General features: G+C 55.7%; 1 protein-coding gene across 1 annotated transcript in view; it reads left to right on the top strand.

Moving 5' to 3' along the window:
• Positions 1-1,172: 1,172 nt before the first annotated feature.
• The window catches only part of CPXM2 (carboxypeptidase X, M14 family member 2), an 83,934-nt gene continuing 69,108 nt past the window's right edge, over positions 1,173-15,998 (top strand). The window contains exons 1-2 of the mRNA XM_054581783.1: positions 1,173-1,479; positions 11,424-11,522. Coding sequence (XP_054437758.1) covers positions 1,173-1,479; positions 11,424-11,522 — 406 coding nt within the window. The remainder of the gene's footprint in view (positions 1,480-11,423; positions 11,523-15,998) is intronic.

The following is a 15,998-nucleotide window of genomic DNA, read 5'->3' as shown; positions in this document are numbered from 1 at the left end:
GCTGGCAGGAGGAAACCAACAGGGACCAGCTGACAGCCAGCGAGTCCTCGGGGCCTCAGGCCACCACCCAGTGTGAGCCTGGAAGGGTCCCCCGCAGAGGCTCCGATGGGGGCACAGCCTGCCGATGCTGATCTTGGCTGAGGGCACCTGCTCAGACCTTTAACCTGCAGAGCTGTAAGGTAAGAAATAGTTGTTGTTTTAAACCGTCAAATGTATGGACATTTGTTAACAGCAGCCGTAGAAACCAACGTAGAAAACAAAGTAAAAGTACAAGAAAACCAATGGAGGTGAGTACCCCCGCCATCCAGCCTGAAGGATCAGCACAAAGATGTCGGGGGGCAGCAGGTGCCCTCTCAAAAGGCAGTGAGCTCCCCTCCTGCCCGACATGGGTTGGGAGGAGCGGCTCTGGGCTGAAGAGGCTATTTGGAGGAACCAAAGTCACCTGTGGCTGCACAGGCAGCCGAGGACAGCTCCACTTTCTCACTTTTCAGTCCCACAGAGTCACCTTCTCAGCTGGGAGCGGGGGCCCTGCAGGGTCCTTGGACCCTGGCCCCCTGGATACTTTTCTCCTCTGAACCCTGGGGACCTGGGGGCTCAGGAATTCCACCACGGCTCCTGAAACGGCCAGGGCGGAGGTGAGTGGGAGACTGTACGACCTGCAGAGAACCATGACCAGTCTCCCATTTGTTTGAAGACTTGTGTGAATCCTTTCTCATCTCTGGCCATCGTTGTCCAACCTGTAAAACGAAAGGGTGGGACACATTTTCTTCCAGATGGGAACTCCTTTGAGTTTCTGGGGAAGCAGGCGCTGGGGTACCCCGGCGTCGGGGTTCAGAAAGGAGAAGTTTGGAGACAGTTATCGGGGTGGGGATGACCCTGCCTCCCGGGGCCGGCCTCTGCGGAGTTGGAGCAGTTGGCGGCGAAAGGGAGCGAAGGAGGAAGGGCGGGGCCGGCCCCCCTGCGCCCGCCCCGCGGCTGGCGGGCCCCTTGGCCCGGCCCAGCCCAGCCCAGCCCAGCGGGCCGGTCACACGCGCCGCCGCCGGCTGCCTCCTGAGTCCCGTGCGCCCCGCCGCTGCGTCCGGCGTCCGTGCCCCGCGCTGCCGTCCACGCTCGCCGCCCGCCCGGCGCTCCCGGCCAAAGCGACCCTACCGAGGGCGCAGGGCAAAGTGAGCATGGCCCGCCAGGACGCCGCCGCACTTGCGCTGGTCCTCGTGCTCCTGGAGGTGGCCCTGGCCGGGGTAGAGGCTCAGGGAGCAGCCTTAGAGGACCCCGACTACTACGTGCAGGAGATCTGGAGCCGGGAGCCCTACTATGCGCGCCCGGAGCCGGAGCCCGAGTCCTTCCCACCGCCGCTGCCCGCGGGGGCCGGGGAGGAGGCGCAGGATCTGCGCCCGTCCGAGCCCAGGACGCCCAAGAAGGCGACCAAGCCCAAGAAAGCTCCCAAGAGGGAGAAGTTGGCTCCGGAGACGCCTCCACCAGGTAAGTAACTTTCCGCGCTGTCGCGGCCGGAGGGGGCGTCCGTGGCCGTGAACCTCTTTCAGCGGCAGCCTCTGAGTCTGGGGGATCGGCTGGGTTCCTTGACCATGCCTCTAGGATGAGAGAATCCCCGACCCTCCTCGTCCCTGCCCCCCGCCCTGCCCTTCTAGAGGCTGCTCCGCGTACCCCGCTGGCCCCTCGGAGCTCCCCAGAGCTTAGACCTGACCGGCACCCCCCTCAGGTGGAGGCAGAGCTGTGCAGCTGGGAAGCTGCCCGGGCCCTGGGCACCTCTGGAGCCAAGTCTGAAATTTACTGAGCAAAGGATCCTTCTGCCAGACACCCTTCCCTGTCTGCCTAGCTTTCAGTCTTCCTACCGCGTGTTTTCTTGAGAGCGAATTTGGGTTTGGGGATGTGAAGGGCTGGTGTGTTCTGGCACAATGGCCTTTTGGAGACAGTGCGGCAAGTAGGCCTTGACGCAACCAGGGTCCCCTCAGCTGCCTCCCCGTCTCCTGCTTTCTCTGGGTCCCTGGGATCCTCTGCCCACTTAGGGCAGGGTGTCAGAGCCTCTGCCAGCGAGCCTGGGGCCGCAGCCGGAGCCCGGTCCCCCCCGTGGAGAGGGCGCGCTGAGGACACCGGGAAAGGCCAGCTGCCCTGGCAGCCCGGGGCGCTGCGTCTTCCTTCCATCTCCCCACCCTCCTGGAATCCGCCCGCAGCGCCTGTGGCCATGTCCTGGGGAAATGACTTCCATTCCGTTTCTTATACTTCTTGCGAAGGGGGACTCTCTTAATTGGTCCAAATGTTCTTTGCTCAAATTGTGAACGGCTCCGGTCCTAGTATTTCAGGATTGAGGAGCGGCTTGGGCATGGCCTTCCTTGAAAGGAGCGGCGCGCCCATGCACCTTACACAGCTCCTGGCATGGAAGGCATCGCCGTTGTTTGGTTAAATTGTTCCTGAAAGCCTGCGGGGAGGCCAGGGTGGGGGGGCGAAGGGGCGGAGCTGGGGACACAACTCCTGAACGTAGGACCAGGTTGGCAAGCGCTCTGGGGCGGGGGTGGCCTGCGGCCTTTGTGTCAGACAGCTGTGAACCAGCAGGCAGCTCGGTCAGTTGTGTGGCCCTCAACAGAAAGAACCATCCAAAACTTTTAATATTTTCTGCGGAATTATAAAAACCAAGAGAAGCCGCAGTGGAATAGCACTGGAGAGAGACCCTCGTATCCACAGAACACCTGCCACGCCTCCGTTAGGAGCTGTGTGTATAACTGTCTCATTTGATTCTTTAGTGGCTCTGAGTGGTGGACATTCTTGTTATTTTTATAGATGAGGAACCTAAGGCTCTGACAGTGTAATAACTTGCTCAGTGTCACTCGCTGGCTTGGGACATTTGAAAACCCTTCTCCCGTGTTTTTCAACATAGGCCTTTTGGTTTTGGTTTGGTTTAACTCAAATTTGCACGTGTTTTTATTTTAGTGGAAGATGCACATATTAGGTACCGGTATTCACTGGGGATGGTGGGGGCGGGGGTGGGGAGTGAGCAGCACGTGGTGGAAGCTCCCCACCGAGAGTCTGAGTCTGAGCTCAGCTCTCTGCACCTGCTGGGCCTGCAGCCCCGCAGGCCTCTCAGCCTCTTCCTCTGCAAGTAGGAAGACTGGGCCCGCTACCACACTTCCCTTTGCTAATTGTTCTAGAAGCTTTTCAACAAAACCTTTCAGCGTGTCAGTGCACGGTGTGCTCGCCCTTATTCTGCAGGGCTTTACCAAGAACCTGCCTAGCAGGGGGTGCTGGGTGAGGCCTGGGGGAAGGACAGCAGCACAGCCCCGCACCCCCCGCCCCCGCCCTGCCCCCCGGAACAGAGGCTGGGGGACTGAGCCAGTGAACGCAGGTGTGCCGAGAGCGGGATCTCTGATCCCTAAATGGAAAACAGGTCCTTGAAAATTCTAGACTCAGCCCAGAGACTCGGCTCAAGGCCCCCAGGGAGGGCTGCCCCCAGGCCTGCCATGTTTCTAATGGGCTTGTTAAAGCACCCCCAACTGTGACAAGCAAAGTGTGACATTTATCGCAGACTTTCACCTTGCTTCCTTTTGGGGGGAGTGCAGTCAGCCAGTGCAATCCTTCGCCCTGGACCCCAAGTGGGAGAGACTGGTCTGAGAATGACCTTGAGTGACGGAGTCAGGGATAGCTTTAGGCAGTTAAACCACGTTAAGAGAAATCATTTTCTTCCCACTTTCGGTGGTAGCTTGATGTAAGGGCTGTTCATGATGTAACAGATGCATTCATCTCTGCATTGGGCCGTTTCATAGACAGGTGTCATGATGTCTTAGGAAGGCATTTATTGATAGAGGAAAAAGAAACATTGGGCCTCGGTCGGGGCGTTCAGTGTGAATGAACCTCAGGTCTCGGCTCTGCTGGGTGGGTGGTGCACACTACATGTCAGACACTCCTAGGCACTGAGGCGGGCATGAGAAGTTAGATTCAGAGGTGAATAAGAATGTAAAAACATATATAGCTAATTTAAAAGTCTATCCTGTGCTTTGTCTTTGCAGATGATAAAACATTTTCCAGAGAGTACTTCTCTTTTTTCAAGGTTTTATTTAGTTATTTTTAAAGAGAGGGGAAGGGAGGGAAAAGAGAGAGAGAAACATCCATTGGTTGCCTCTCGCACGCCCCCAACTGGGGATATGGCCTGCAACCCACGTGCAGGCCCTGACTGGGAATCAAACCTAGAACCTTTCGGTTTGTGGGCTGATGCCCAACCCACTGAGCCACACGAATCGGGGCCAGATAGTCCTTGTCTTGCATGAAGGTTGGGCTCAAGGGAAGAGGGGAGGCCAGTGTTCTGAGTGTCCGAGTCCTGTCTTCATTTTGCAGGAGGGTTGACTTAAGGAGCCGGGGCTTGGGATTTGCCTGCGGTGTGAGCCCTGTCCGTGGCCCCTGGCTGCTCTCTCACTCCGCCACGGAGATTTGCCGAGGACGTCAGCCCTGGCGTTGGACACTTGAATCCTTTGGTTAATTGAGGGCAGTGCCGTTTTCCTGGAGTGGCTGGTTACCAGAGAAGCAGCGCTCTGATGTACTGAGTGGACTTGAATCTTTAAACATTTTTAAGTCTTTTTTTGGGAAATAATTATAGACTCACAGGAAATGGCGGGAGCAGTGCAGCGAGGTCCTGTGTATCCGTCACCCCGCTTCTCCTAGTGACAACGTCTTTCACACTGTAGTGCAGGGCTTCTCTGCCTCGTCAGCATTGACATTTGGGGCCAGTTGTGTGTGTGTGTGTGTGTGTGTGTGTGTGTGTGTGTGTGTGGAGGGGGCTGTCCTGTGCATTGTGGGATGTTCAGCAACATGCCTGTCCTTGACCTGCTAGACACCAGTAGTACCCACCCCCCATTGTGACATTGCCAGAAGTCCCCAGTGGGTTGGGAATCACCGCTATGGACAGTATCAAAACCAGGAAATTGACATGGGTCCAACACTCTTACGTACCTGGGCTACGTACCTCATATTCCACCACTTTTGACGTGTGCGCACTTGTGTGAGGGGCGCTCTCTGCAATGTTATTACGCAGGCAGGTGTGTGGAACCACCCCCGGCCCTTCCTCCACCCCCCCCCCCCCCGCCCCGACCCCAGTCAGGGCCAGAACTGTGCAGCCCTTTCCTGAGGCTGCCGGCGACTCAGCACCGGACAGGGGCGGAGCGCCTCACTGTGAGCAGCCGTTCATCCCGGAATTTTAGAACTTGCCGGAGACGGAGAGGTCCGTGAATGTTGCCCCTTGCGGGATGCCAGCAGCGGTTTACCCAGTTTCTGCTCACACCCTTCTCCGGATGGGCCCCGCCCGCCTCCCGAGGAATAGCACGGCTAGCCAGGATGCTGTTCCTCACGGGGGCCGACTTCCTGCTTCTCTCCGATTCCGCGTAGCCGGCTGTTTCTGGCAGAACCCAATAGTTCCTAGATGCCCGGGGCTGGAATGCCTCGGGACCCCGGGAGGCAGTCTCAGGTCCCCACTCTTCATCAGCTCAGGGTGAAGAGCAGATAAGGGACCACATTTAGAGCATGCCCATAGGTTTGGGGTGTACTCATTTTGCATGTCATCTCCAAGTCGGTGACCTTGGTTTGCGGCCATACTGTTTTTAGAGAATAAAACAGAACAGAAAAGTAAATCATAGCTACGTAACTCACCATTTCTTTCCCAAGTGGCAGTAAGAAACAAGTTAGTAAACAAGACCCTAGAGAAGCGATTTGAAGGTTTTCTTTTTTATCCCTCCTCCCTTGTGCCTTGGGTTAGAAATAGACCATGTCACATTGCCTTTACCTTTTGGGATTTTACCTGTTTGTTGCTCTCTGCAAGGACGGGGTGGGGGGGGGGCGGGGGTGGAGGTGTGGGGGTGGATACCACACCCTTTGGAATATGCGCATTTCCATGTCTCATTGTGGGCCTGGTCCCTGGTTCCCAGCAGTGGAATCCGTGGAGCGGGCAGCGAGCCACAGTTGTTTGTGTGGTGGCGCCCAGAATCTGCGAGTTTGCATTTTGTGCTGTGTTGTGCCCCGGCCCGCGGGGCCATCACCGGAGAGCTGTTATGTGAGCATGCTGGGTTGTAAACAAAGCCCTTTCTGTGTGCGCCCTGAGCCAGTTTCTGGAAAGAGCTTCCCTCCGCAGCCTTGCTCTCCTCACTCAGGGTATCGTGCTGGGCTTTCGGATGGAAACATCTTCTCCTGGGCAAAGCTCGGGGCTGAGGGCTCGGAGAGGGTGTGGGTAGACATTTCCGAGTGTATTTTAACAGCGATCACAGAACTCTCAGCGCACGTAAATAAGGAACAGGAAATCTCTACATCACGCCGCTACATGATCACTTGAAGAAAATCCAAAGTGTTTTGTCCACATCAACTCCCTACAAAATTCTGAGGGAAAGAACGTTTTATAAAAAAGTTTATTTCATGTACATCAGCAAATAGCTTTCGAGACAACACTTCTCTCCAAAGTGTTCTCCAAAGTCAGCTGTGCATGCTGGCAGGTCCCCCTGCTTGTGCCCGCTGGTCCGGAAACCAGGCTTGGTGGCTGAGAAGGGGAGACACTCCGTGTTTGGGGAAGCTGGATTGGAGGCTGCAGTTCTTAAAAACAGTCACCGTGTTTCCCGCGCACCTTGAGCTTCCGTGGCTCCCGGATCTCACAGGGGATGAAGCCTTCAGTGCCCGGACAATGGCAGCCTGGGCCCTGGAGCCTGCATTTTTGAGGCGAGGTCTCTGCCGCATGTCCCCAGGGGCCAGGGAGCCTTGCTCTTGGAATTTCCAGCAATGGCTCTGCCCTCGGTGACCTTCTCAGATCCCTGCCACCATAGCTGCCCCCCTGGGGTCATGAAACCCATGAGACCTGGGTGTCTCTGGATGACCTCCCGAGGGGCTGATGTCTGTAACTGGCTGGCATCCAGTGACACCTGGGTGCGGGGCACCTGAGAGGGCTGGGGTGTTGCTACCAAACACCGTCAAATGTTAATTAAGACTCAAATGGCACAGATTTTTATGGACTAGTCAATCTGTGCACGGCAGGTGTGGGTGTTTGGCAAAGTTGTTTGGGATTCAGAGAGAGCTGGGGTCAAAATTTGGCTGTGCCATCTATGGGCATGTGTGACTTCCCCGAGCCTTGGACTACTCACTGTGACATGGGACTAGTAATGAGCCACACTTCCTGCGGTGGTGTGAGACCAGATGGGTCACCACCACGCACCCTCCCAGCCTCCAAAGGGACAGTTCAGGGGCACTTCTGTTCGGTTCCCCAGAGTCCCAGAGCGCCCTGCGCAGCACGCAGCCTGCGTGATCGGCATTTCCTCCTTTGCATCCCTGTCCCTTCACTCCTTCATGAAATCCCCTCCCACAGACACCCCCGCACCAAGGCCTTGTCTGTGCCTGTTTCCAGGCTGAACCCAAACTGACAGGCAAGTGCCAACCGTGCCCCACGCTGTCCCCGGCACACCCCCGTCTGCTGCTGTTACGGTCGTGGCTCTTTCTTTAAAGAGCTCCTTCCTTGGTTGCCACTTAGGAAGGTGGCTGTGGCTGCGTAGAGGCTGGGAGTGACTGTCTCTCATGCCCTGGGACCTTGATGGAGACCAAGGCTGCACAAAAGCTGGCCCAGCGGAGGGCAGAGGCTGATGGGGAGGACTCAGGTGAGGAGGGTGGGGAGGGCTTTTGTTTGGTTGGTTAGTTGGTTGATTGACTGGTTGGTTGGTTGGTTGATTGGTTGCTTGGTTGGTTGCTTGGTTGGGTGATCGACTGCTTGGTTGGTCGGTGCGTTGATTTGGTCTAACCCTGGCGAAAGACTTAGAAAGCTGCACTGGTACCTCCACCTCCACCCCAGGCTATCCACGTTGCTGAGTAGCTGGAGTGAGTGCCCCATTCAACCACTTAGCCTCCTTTCATATTCACCTGATCCCTGGGGAACCTGTTGACAGTCTGGGAATGGGGTGAGGACACAGGTCATTCCCCTTGCCCCTCCGTGGCCCTTCTTCTAACCCACAGCGGAGCACGAGCCGTGTTCAGGACTTCCAGGTTCACCTGCAGAGACCCGCACGCTGTCCTGGGCAAGGTTCTCTGCAGCTGTGCATGGGTGGTGGTGTTTCAGAAAGCTGTCATTGTTGCCTGTTTCGATGGCCCGAGGCCGCATTTCTGGGGTGCTCCTGAGAACCCCTCTGCGTGGGGCTCGGCCTCCCTTCTACGGGGGAGCTTAGGGTCCTGGGCCGGGCCCTTCACAAGAGGGAGTGCAGAGGCTGCTGGGCTGGAATTTCCTGGGGAAAATGAAAATATGCAGCAAAGAATTTTTCAATTTCTGGGCTTTGCTACTGTAAGCTCCTTGTATAGAGGGGAAAAATTGTTTCCTATCAATCAAAAAGCATTCTATTTATCACCGCAGACCAAAATAGAACCTGGGGCCCACATTGGCAATTCCGTTTTGCTACTTTTAAGGAATTCAGTTTTGTCACGCAGCCCAGATGGAGATGTTGATTTAATTCTGGCTCCTTCTGTGTATGCTATTTCCACTTTACTCTCTTCTTTCATCTGGACAGACCATATGTTGCCCTCGCTGTAAGAGAGGAAGGGGCTGGGAAGGGCCTGGACTCGGAGTCAGACTCCAGCTCTGCCTGGCTCCGTCAGTGCCCTTGGGTGGGTCTCTTCCCCCGTGGGGCCTCAGTGTCCCTGCCAGTAAAATAGTGTTCAGAATAAGCTTCCCGCCCTCAGCAGGCACTTGCCAGGATCGAGGGCTACGATCTGCGTGAAGAAGCCTCGCAAATCGTGACTCACCCTCCACGTGGCGGCTGTTGTTTTCTCAGCAACTGGAAGGGCGGTTGGCGATGCGAGAGGCCCCGCAATAGCACCGCCGGTGAACAGAAGGAAGCTGGCTGTTCAGCGGGCACTGCGGTCGGGCCCTGCCCGAAGCAGCGACACGTGTTATGTGTTGTTTGTCTCCTCCCCGTCTCTGCCGCCGAGGCAGGGGCCGCGTCTCCTTGTCTTCCTGAGGAGGGAATGGGGCACGGCGCGCACAGGTGGAGGGGTCACCCAGGACACACCGTGGTCAGTGCAGTGGTGGCCCCTGGAACCAGGCCCTGAGGCCTGTGCAGCACCTGGAGCTTCGGGAAGGTGGCCGGCCCTGCCTGGTGTCTGCCCCGTGGCCACAGCCGTCAGAGCTCCTGCCCCGCTGCCTCATGGTGGTCCCCCAGGAACTGGCCTCTCCCGCGCCCCCATCTGGGCCTTTCTGGGGTCCCCGAGCTGAGGGGAGTCATTGTGGTCATGGGCGTGGACCGGGCGTGACGCAGAGGAGGCTGGGGGTGGAGCAGGGCCGGGCTCTTGGTCCGTCACTCCCCTGCTGGCCGCCGAGGCTGCGGCGAGCTGGCCGGGGCAGAGAGAAGTCACGCGACGAATGGCCTGCGTCTGTGGAGGGCTGGGACGGAGCGTTCTGCCCCAGAACCTCAGCTTTTCCTCACATCTTTTGTAAAACTTTTCCCTCCTTAATGTCTTACCCCTTAATGTCTTATCTTTCTGCCAAATCAGAATGCACGTTCTGGCAGCTTTTGGCAGAGGTGGAGGGGTTACCCAGGACACACCGTGGTCAGTGCAGTGGTGGTGTCTTTGGCATCTCATTTTTGGCATCTGCCAAAGTTAGGGTGCTGGTTTTGGGGAACAGCCAAGGGATTCACAGACCCTCGGTCAGACTCCTCAAGAAGAAGACATCTTTGGAGGTCACTGTCTGTGACCTTTCTGCCCACAGAAACGGCACAAACGCCCAGGTGACGTCAGGCGGATGCCAGGCCCGCCCAGGTGGGCGGCCTTTCCCCTCTGGCCTTTCTGGACGTTTGGTTACTTGACGTCCTTGACTTGAGGGGGACACTTAATTTTGTGATTTTTTTTTTTTAGCTGACATGAAAAATGAGAGATTTCCAGGGGGAGCCCCGCAAAGATGACGAAGGGAGAGTGCCCGTAGCTGGGCCCAATGTGCTCTTTGAGTTTTTTGCAGATTTAAGTTTTTCTTGATCTTTTTTTTTCCTGTTTGTGATTGTAGAATAATAATCTGAAATGGTTTCATTAGTTGGCACAATCCAATCTTGGTATTTCAACTTGCTTTAGAAAGTCCAGACTAAGCCTCTTCCTCCACAAATCTGCTCCTCCTCTTGCTTTTGTCTGTTTGATTATTGAGTGACTCTCTCCCTCCCTCCCTGCCTCCTTCCCTCCCTCCAGCCGATTGTCTGCCAGGTTCTGGAGACAGAGCAGTGAGCAGAACCAGACACGCTCCTACCCCCACAGGCAGACGAGCACATGTGTCGTGTGCGTGATGGTGCCACGCAGCACAGGTGTGCAGAGCGGTAGGGGGCCTGCTGGCGCCCCCCGGCCCCGCAGCTGCTGGGGCCTTGGCTGCGGTGGCTCATGGCTGCCTCTGTCTCGGGACGTGGCCCTCGGAAGGCGTCAGCTCCCGCTTCCCAGTGGGTCAGCCCGTAGCCAGAGCCAACCAGCAGGAGGAAAGCAGCCCCTGGGCTGGGAGCGGGGCGGGGACCCGCGGTGCAGTGTGCAGGTCCTGCTCCAGGGCTCCCCGGGGGGCCAGGCCCAGTGGGAGGCCCTGAGAATGCAGCCTCGCTGAGCTCCTTCCTCCGCCCCACCCTGCTTCCCCCTCCCCTGACGCCTCGGAGCCCTCCCTCAATCGCCACCTGCACCTGAACCCCTGCATCAGCCTCTTGGCCTAAGACAGGTGCTGTGGGAGCCATCGAAGGAGCCACCGGCCCGGGCAGGGAGGGCAGGAAAGCCTCTCGGGTTGCGGAGTTGGAGCTGATGGGCAGGCTCGGCAGGAGTTCATTAGATGGAGGTGAGGGAAGGGTGCTGCCGGAGGAGGAGCTGCAGGTTCCGAGGTCTGGAGGGGGGAACACGGAGGCGGAAAGGAGACTGCTATTTCTGAAGCAGAGGGAGAAGGGGCACGTGGCGGGGGTGGGTGCTGGAGGGGTCTGCGGCGCTGGCGCAGACAGGCTTCCTACGTACCCGTGAGGAGTCCTGCCCCGAGCCCCCAGGTGCCCAGCCGGCCAGGGCCTCGGAGGGAGTGGGTGGGAAATGCTAGCTCGGGAGTCCGAAGTCCAAGCTCCAGCTCCATGTTATCAATTAGATGGGGCATCGCCTCTGGGTCCTGGGGGCGGAGGTGGGGGCGGTGGTCAAAGGCACAGCCCCAGGGCCATTGCAGGCTCAGAATAGGAATGGTCCGCACGTGTACCTTGTTTGTACGGAGGGTGGTTGATTTCCCTGGGCCTGCACCCGACCACGGTGCTTCTCCTTTAACCAGGAGCACCTCGGCAGCCCGGGCGCGTCGCTGGGGACAGGGGATGCAGAGGTGGAGGTGGCTGCTCTGCCGAAGATGGCCGAGTCCTCGCCATCCTTGGGACAACTGTGACATATGCGGTGCAAAGGCATTCCTCTCTGTCTTTCTTTTTTAGGTAAAAATAGCAACAGAAAAGGCGTGAGAGGCAAGAGCTCTGAGAGGGCTGCCAATGATGATCACAGTGTCCCCGTGGCCCACGGTGATGTCAGAGAGGGTAAGTGAGGCCCTGCGGGGAGTGCGCCCGGAGCCGGGCTGCTGCCCGCTGTGCAGCGCGCTGCAGGTCCCCGCGTGGGGCTGCCTGGCGTGCAGGTGCGAGCCCGCCTGGCCGCTCTCATCTGCAACACGCGGAAACTCACAGCCAGGTTTTTCTGTCATCTCTGAACATGGCGGAGCTCCTGGGTACCTTCCCCCATCCTGCCCTCTCCGCCTCCCTGAAGGCTCGCTTCATCGTTTCTCGCAGCCGCTCCAGCCATGGCTGTGCGCTCATAGCTCCCAGCCAGACCCCGTGGCCTCCAGGGTCAGAGAGCAAGTCTGCTTGGGAAGCGGGCGATGCTAGTCGTGGCCTCTCACTGCCATGTGAAAATGCTGGTCCTTAAATTACTTACCTCCCTTAGGGTGGTTGAAGCCATTGGTTCTGGACTCCTGGGCATACTCGGGCCCACAAGTGATAGCTATTACTGTTGTTAACTAGCACCATTACTAATGTTTATCTCTGTTCCTCAGCGGTTTTCAGTGGGTGTGCTGCAAAAATTTTTAAAACATGCTATATCTAACCATTTGCTCAGGGGCACTGACCTCTTTTCCCTTAGATGGTCAAGTTTAAAAAAAAAAAAAAATGACAACAGGCCACCTAACAATAGCTGTCTGGTGTGAATGTCCTGTCGTAGAACGATAAACATACAGGTCATATAACAGAGTTGCTTCTTACTGGTCACATCGCATAATAAGTTTGTGTCTGATTGGTTAATTCTCATACACAGGTATAGGCACCTGATTTTTTTAAAAAGTCACGTTGGTGCAAAAAGGGTAGGTAATTATTATAATTATTATCATTTTGCAAATCGATCAAAGTTATACCTATTTTTGGGTCACATTGGCAAAGTAGAATCTATTTTACGGTGTGCGGCAGAAATGTAGGAATTAGTTCCGGTCTGTGTGCTGCGAGATGGGAATGGCTGGAAACCGCTGCTCTGAACCGCGGCATCCAAGACACACCTCTGCTAATGTTAGAAACAGTAATCGTTTATCGAGCGGTAAACTCTCAGCAGTTGCCTGGCGTCGGGCCTCCTATTTTGACACCTCCCACTGCTCCTCTGAATATTGTGGATATTATTATTGTCATTATTGTTATTAGCATCATTATCCATATTTTGCAGATGGGGAAAATGCACCTTGGTGATAGGAGTCAGCTGCCTTGGTTATGCAGCTGCGAAGTGGCACAACAGGGACTTGATCCCCGCCATTTTTTGGTTCTAGACTTTCTCCCTCGCAGTCCAGCTGCTTCAAAGAAAAAGAACAGTTCCCAAACTTGCATTTCCAGAAGTGGGACTGTCTCAGCTGCCATGTGAGCCCATAAACCGTGTGACAGGGCTGACTGTCCCCAGGGGAATCCCACGGTCCCACGGGCACAAGGTAACGATCTGGGGCTGTGTTTCTAACCAAGAACTCGCCATCCAAGAAATCCTGCATGTGACTAACAGTGCATCGTAAAACAGGAAAGGGAGTGCAGCGAATGCGAGCCTGCGATCAGTCAGCAAGCGAGGACGACCTTCCGCCTCCGAGCAGGCAGGCGCCACGTCCACCAAGAGGCTCGCACAGCAGGAGGGTGTGCTGAGGACCCCGAGGTGCTGGGGCTGGGTCTCTGTGCCTCTGCCTCTCCATGGGTGCTCATAGGGCTCCTCCCCGTGGGTGGGCCTGGGGCGCGGCTCTCTGTCCCCTGGTCCCGCAGGCTGATAACACACCAGCTGTTCCTCAGGATCGCAAATGTGAAAGCAGCTTCGGGAGCATTTTCTGGGTTCTCGCTGCCATCAGATTGGGCCCGAGCGTTCTTCCTTCTCTTGTTAATTCTTGAGTGCATTTAAACATACCTGAAAAATATTTTGTCCAAATCCTTTTAAGTGGCTTCAGCAGGAGGATTGGTTTGAAGTACCTTATAGTTTGTCATTACCAGAATTAAAAGTTGTTGAAGTTCTGGGGGGCATTTTTAGAAAGATTTTTCAAGGCCCATTTTTCCACACGTGGGAGCAAGTGCGGAAAAGTCTGAACTTGCCTCCTGTTCTGCCACAAGTACTCTCCCCACTCCCACACTGGCCCACTCAGGATTGTTTCCCTGACCTTGACCTCTGAGCTCTGGCTGAATGGGCTGGGATCACTGGTCTCAAAAGTGGCCGTTATGGCTCTGACCCATTGAGTGCCCTGGAAGTGACTTTGGCCTGTCAAACTTCTTTACATGGCTCTTCTGATCAGCCAGAATTGAGGACAACCCTGGAGGGAAGGGACGCTGTGGAGGTCCCTGGTGTGCAAATGCGAAAGGAAGAGAGATGGTGGCTCTGGAGGTGTTGTCCACGGGGGCCAGCGGCAGGGCGGTTAGGATCACAGGCGTGGGCCGGGCGGGTGCCTGTGGGGTGGTGCTGGGCAGCGCGGGGCCAAGGCGCGCAGCGGGGCCCTCTCCGGAACCTGCCTTCCTTCTCAGCACCTGCTAGGTCTGCCTAGCGGTCCTGCTGGAGATGCAGCAGGATGAAGGGGGTGGGGTTGCGGGTGGAACCGATGTCACCTACATTGTGTGCAAGGTGGCAGGTGGAGCAGATGTCCCCTGCATGTGTCCAAACTGGCAGGTGGAGCAGACGCCACCAGCATGTGTGCAAGATGGCAGGTAGAGCAGATGTCTCCTGCATGTGTCCAAGGTGGCAGGTGGAGCAGATGTCATTTGCTCCATTTTCAAGGTGGTGGGTGGCACAGATATTAACCGTGCTGGGCTCTGTGAGTGGATGGCCTCAGAGGGCTTGTGTCAGATGTGGACTTCACCCCTGGGGGACTTCCGCTTTGCTGCGGAGGCTGCATCCCTGGCTGTCTTTATGACTAAGGGGCGGTGCCAGCTGTGGCAAGTAACCAAGATGTTAACGCAGCTTGGGTATCGTTCCGTAATAGGATGTGCACTTGGTTGAATTATTGGCCTAGGCCTTCACCTCTCCCTGTGTTCACACCCTTTGCTGTGCAGCTTCTCAGTTCCCTCCACAAAAGGGGAGAGACCTTTGACTTTGTGCTCGTCCATGTCCCTTGTGAAGGCCATTAGATTAAGACAAGGTGGAGTGACAAGGTGCCCTTTGAGCCACGGGCGTAAGAGGCTTGTCTTGTTTCATTAGCTTCTTGTGCCTCTGCTCTTTTTATAAAAAGAATGTGTGTACTGGGCCCCTGGGCCAAGGAGGCTGAGGAATGAGTGGAGCAGATATGCCCCGACCTGGGCCTGGGGTCACCAGCTGAGCCCAGCTGGTCTGTAGACACCTAAGAAATACTGGCTTATTGTATGCCACTAAGAGCATGTGCTTGCTTGTTTACACAGCAATAGCTGACTAATACAACGAAGATAAAGAAGATCCTCATTTTTTAAAAAGGTTGCCTAGCGTTCTATTAAAGGCATGTTCTAGAGTTTATCTTATCACCTAGCGATGGGCATTTAGGTTGTTCTCCGTATTTTGCTGCCATAAACAGCGTTGCACGGAAATGGCCACGTGCCTGTGTCGTCGGCTGTGCCTTGATTGCACAGTGGTACCCGCCTTGGCATTCGGAGCCCGCTGCGACTTGATGCCTCTCAGGCCTCTGCCTCCCTTTTTCTTCCCAGCCACACACAGGCTTGTTTCTCACGTGTCCTGTGCAGAAGACATGGCTCACGTGTTTCTTCCACAGGAAACCCGACAGGCATCTAAGCGGGCGATGCAGGGAAGAGCCATGGCTCAGGATCTGCCCTCCGAGGCTCCGAGGCCCTGGGAAGCTGCTGCCTCTCCATGGCTCGGCTGCCTTCTCAGCCGAGAAGCAAGAGGGGCTGTAACCCCCACAGGGCTATTGCGAAGATTAAGTGATGTCTGTGGAGCGTAGCACGCAGTATACAGTGAGCCTTCAGCAAGCATTGGCCATGATTTTTATGTGCTATGTTGGGATTTTTTTTGTGCATTAGTTATAGGAGTTGGCAGACATTTTTAAAGGGTCAGGCCATAAATAGTATACAGGGCCTGGCAGAAGGAAGGCCTGCTTGAGTGTGGTTGGTAGGGTAATGATATGGGTGTAATGGTTTCTAGTTTTAACTTGAACATTTCACCTAAAATGTCCTAGGGTGTGCTTGAGTGTGATATTGTTATGTAACAGAATTACATGCTTAACGATTTTGTAATAAAAGATTTTGTGATGAAAAGGGGGCATTATTTGTGCCAGATCCTGTATGCTTTCTTGGCCAAGAAGCAAAATCAAGGATATTAAGTAGGTATTTAAGTAACTATTTAAACTGCAACCATTAAACGATTACAAGAACTGTTCTTAAATCATTGAGTCATACAAACACAGATGGTGGCCTGGATCTGGCCCTCACACGCTCTGTGGCTTGTGACCTGCTGCCTCAGAACTTCGGGGTTCTGCACACGCTGCCTCCAGGAAGCCTGCCCTGATCGCCACTCTTTCTCCTTCAGGTACCTCTTCCTTG

Source organism: Pteronotus mesoamericanus, unplaced genomic scaffold (genome assembly GCF_021234165.1).
Source record: "Pteronotus mesoamericanus isolate MK-2021 breed Mesoamerican mustached bat unplaced genomic scaffold, CSHL_Meso_final contig_657, whole genome shotgun sequence".
NCBI classification, from domain to species: Eukaryota; Metazoa; Chordata; class Mammalia; order Chiroptera; family Mormoopidae; genus Pteronotus; species Pteronotus mesoamericanus.
Note: the sequence above shows the minus strand (reverse complement) of the source record. Positions and strands in the feature narration are given on the sequence as shown.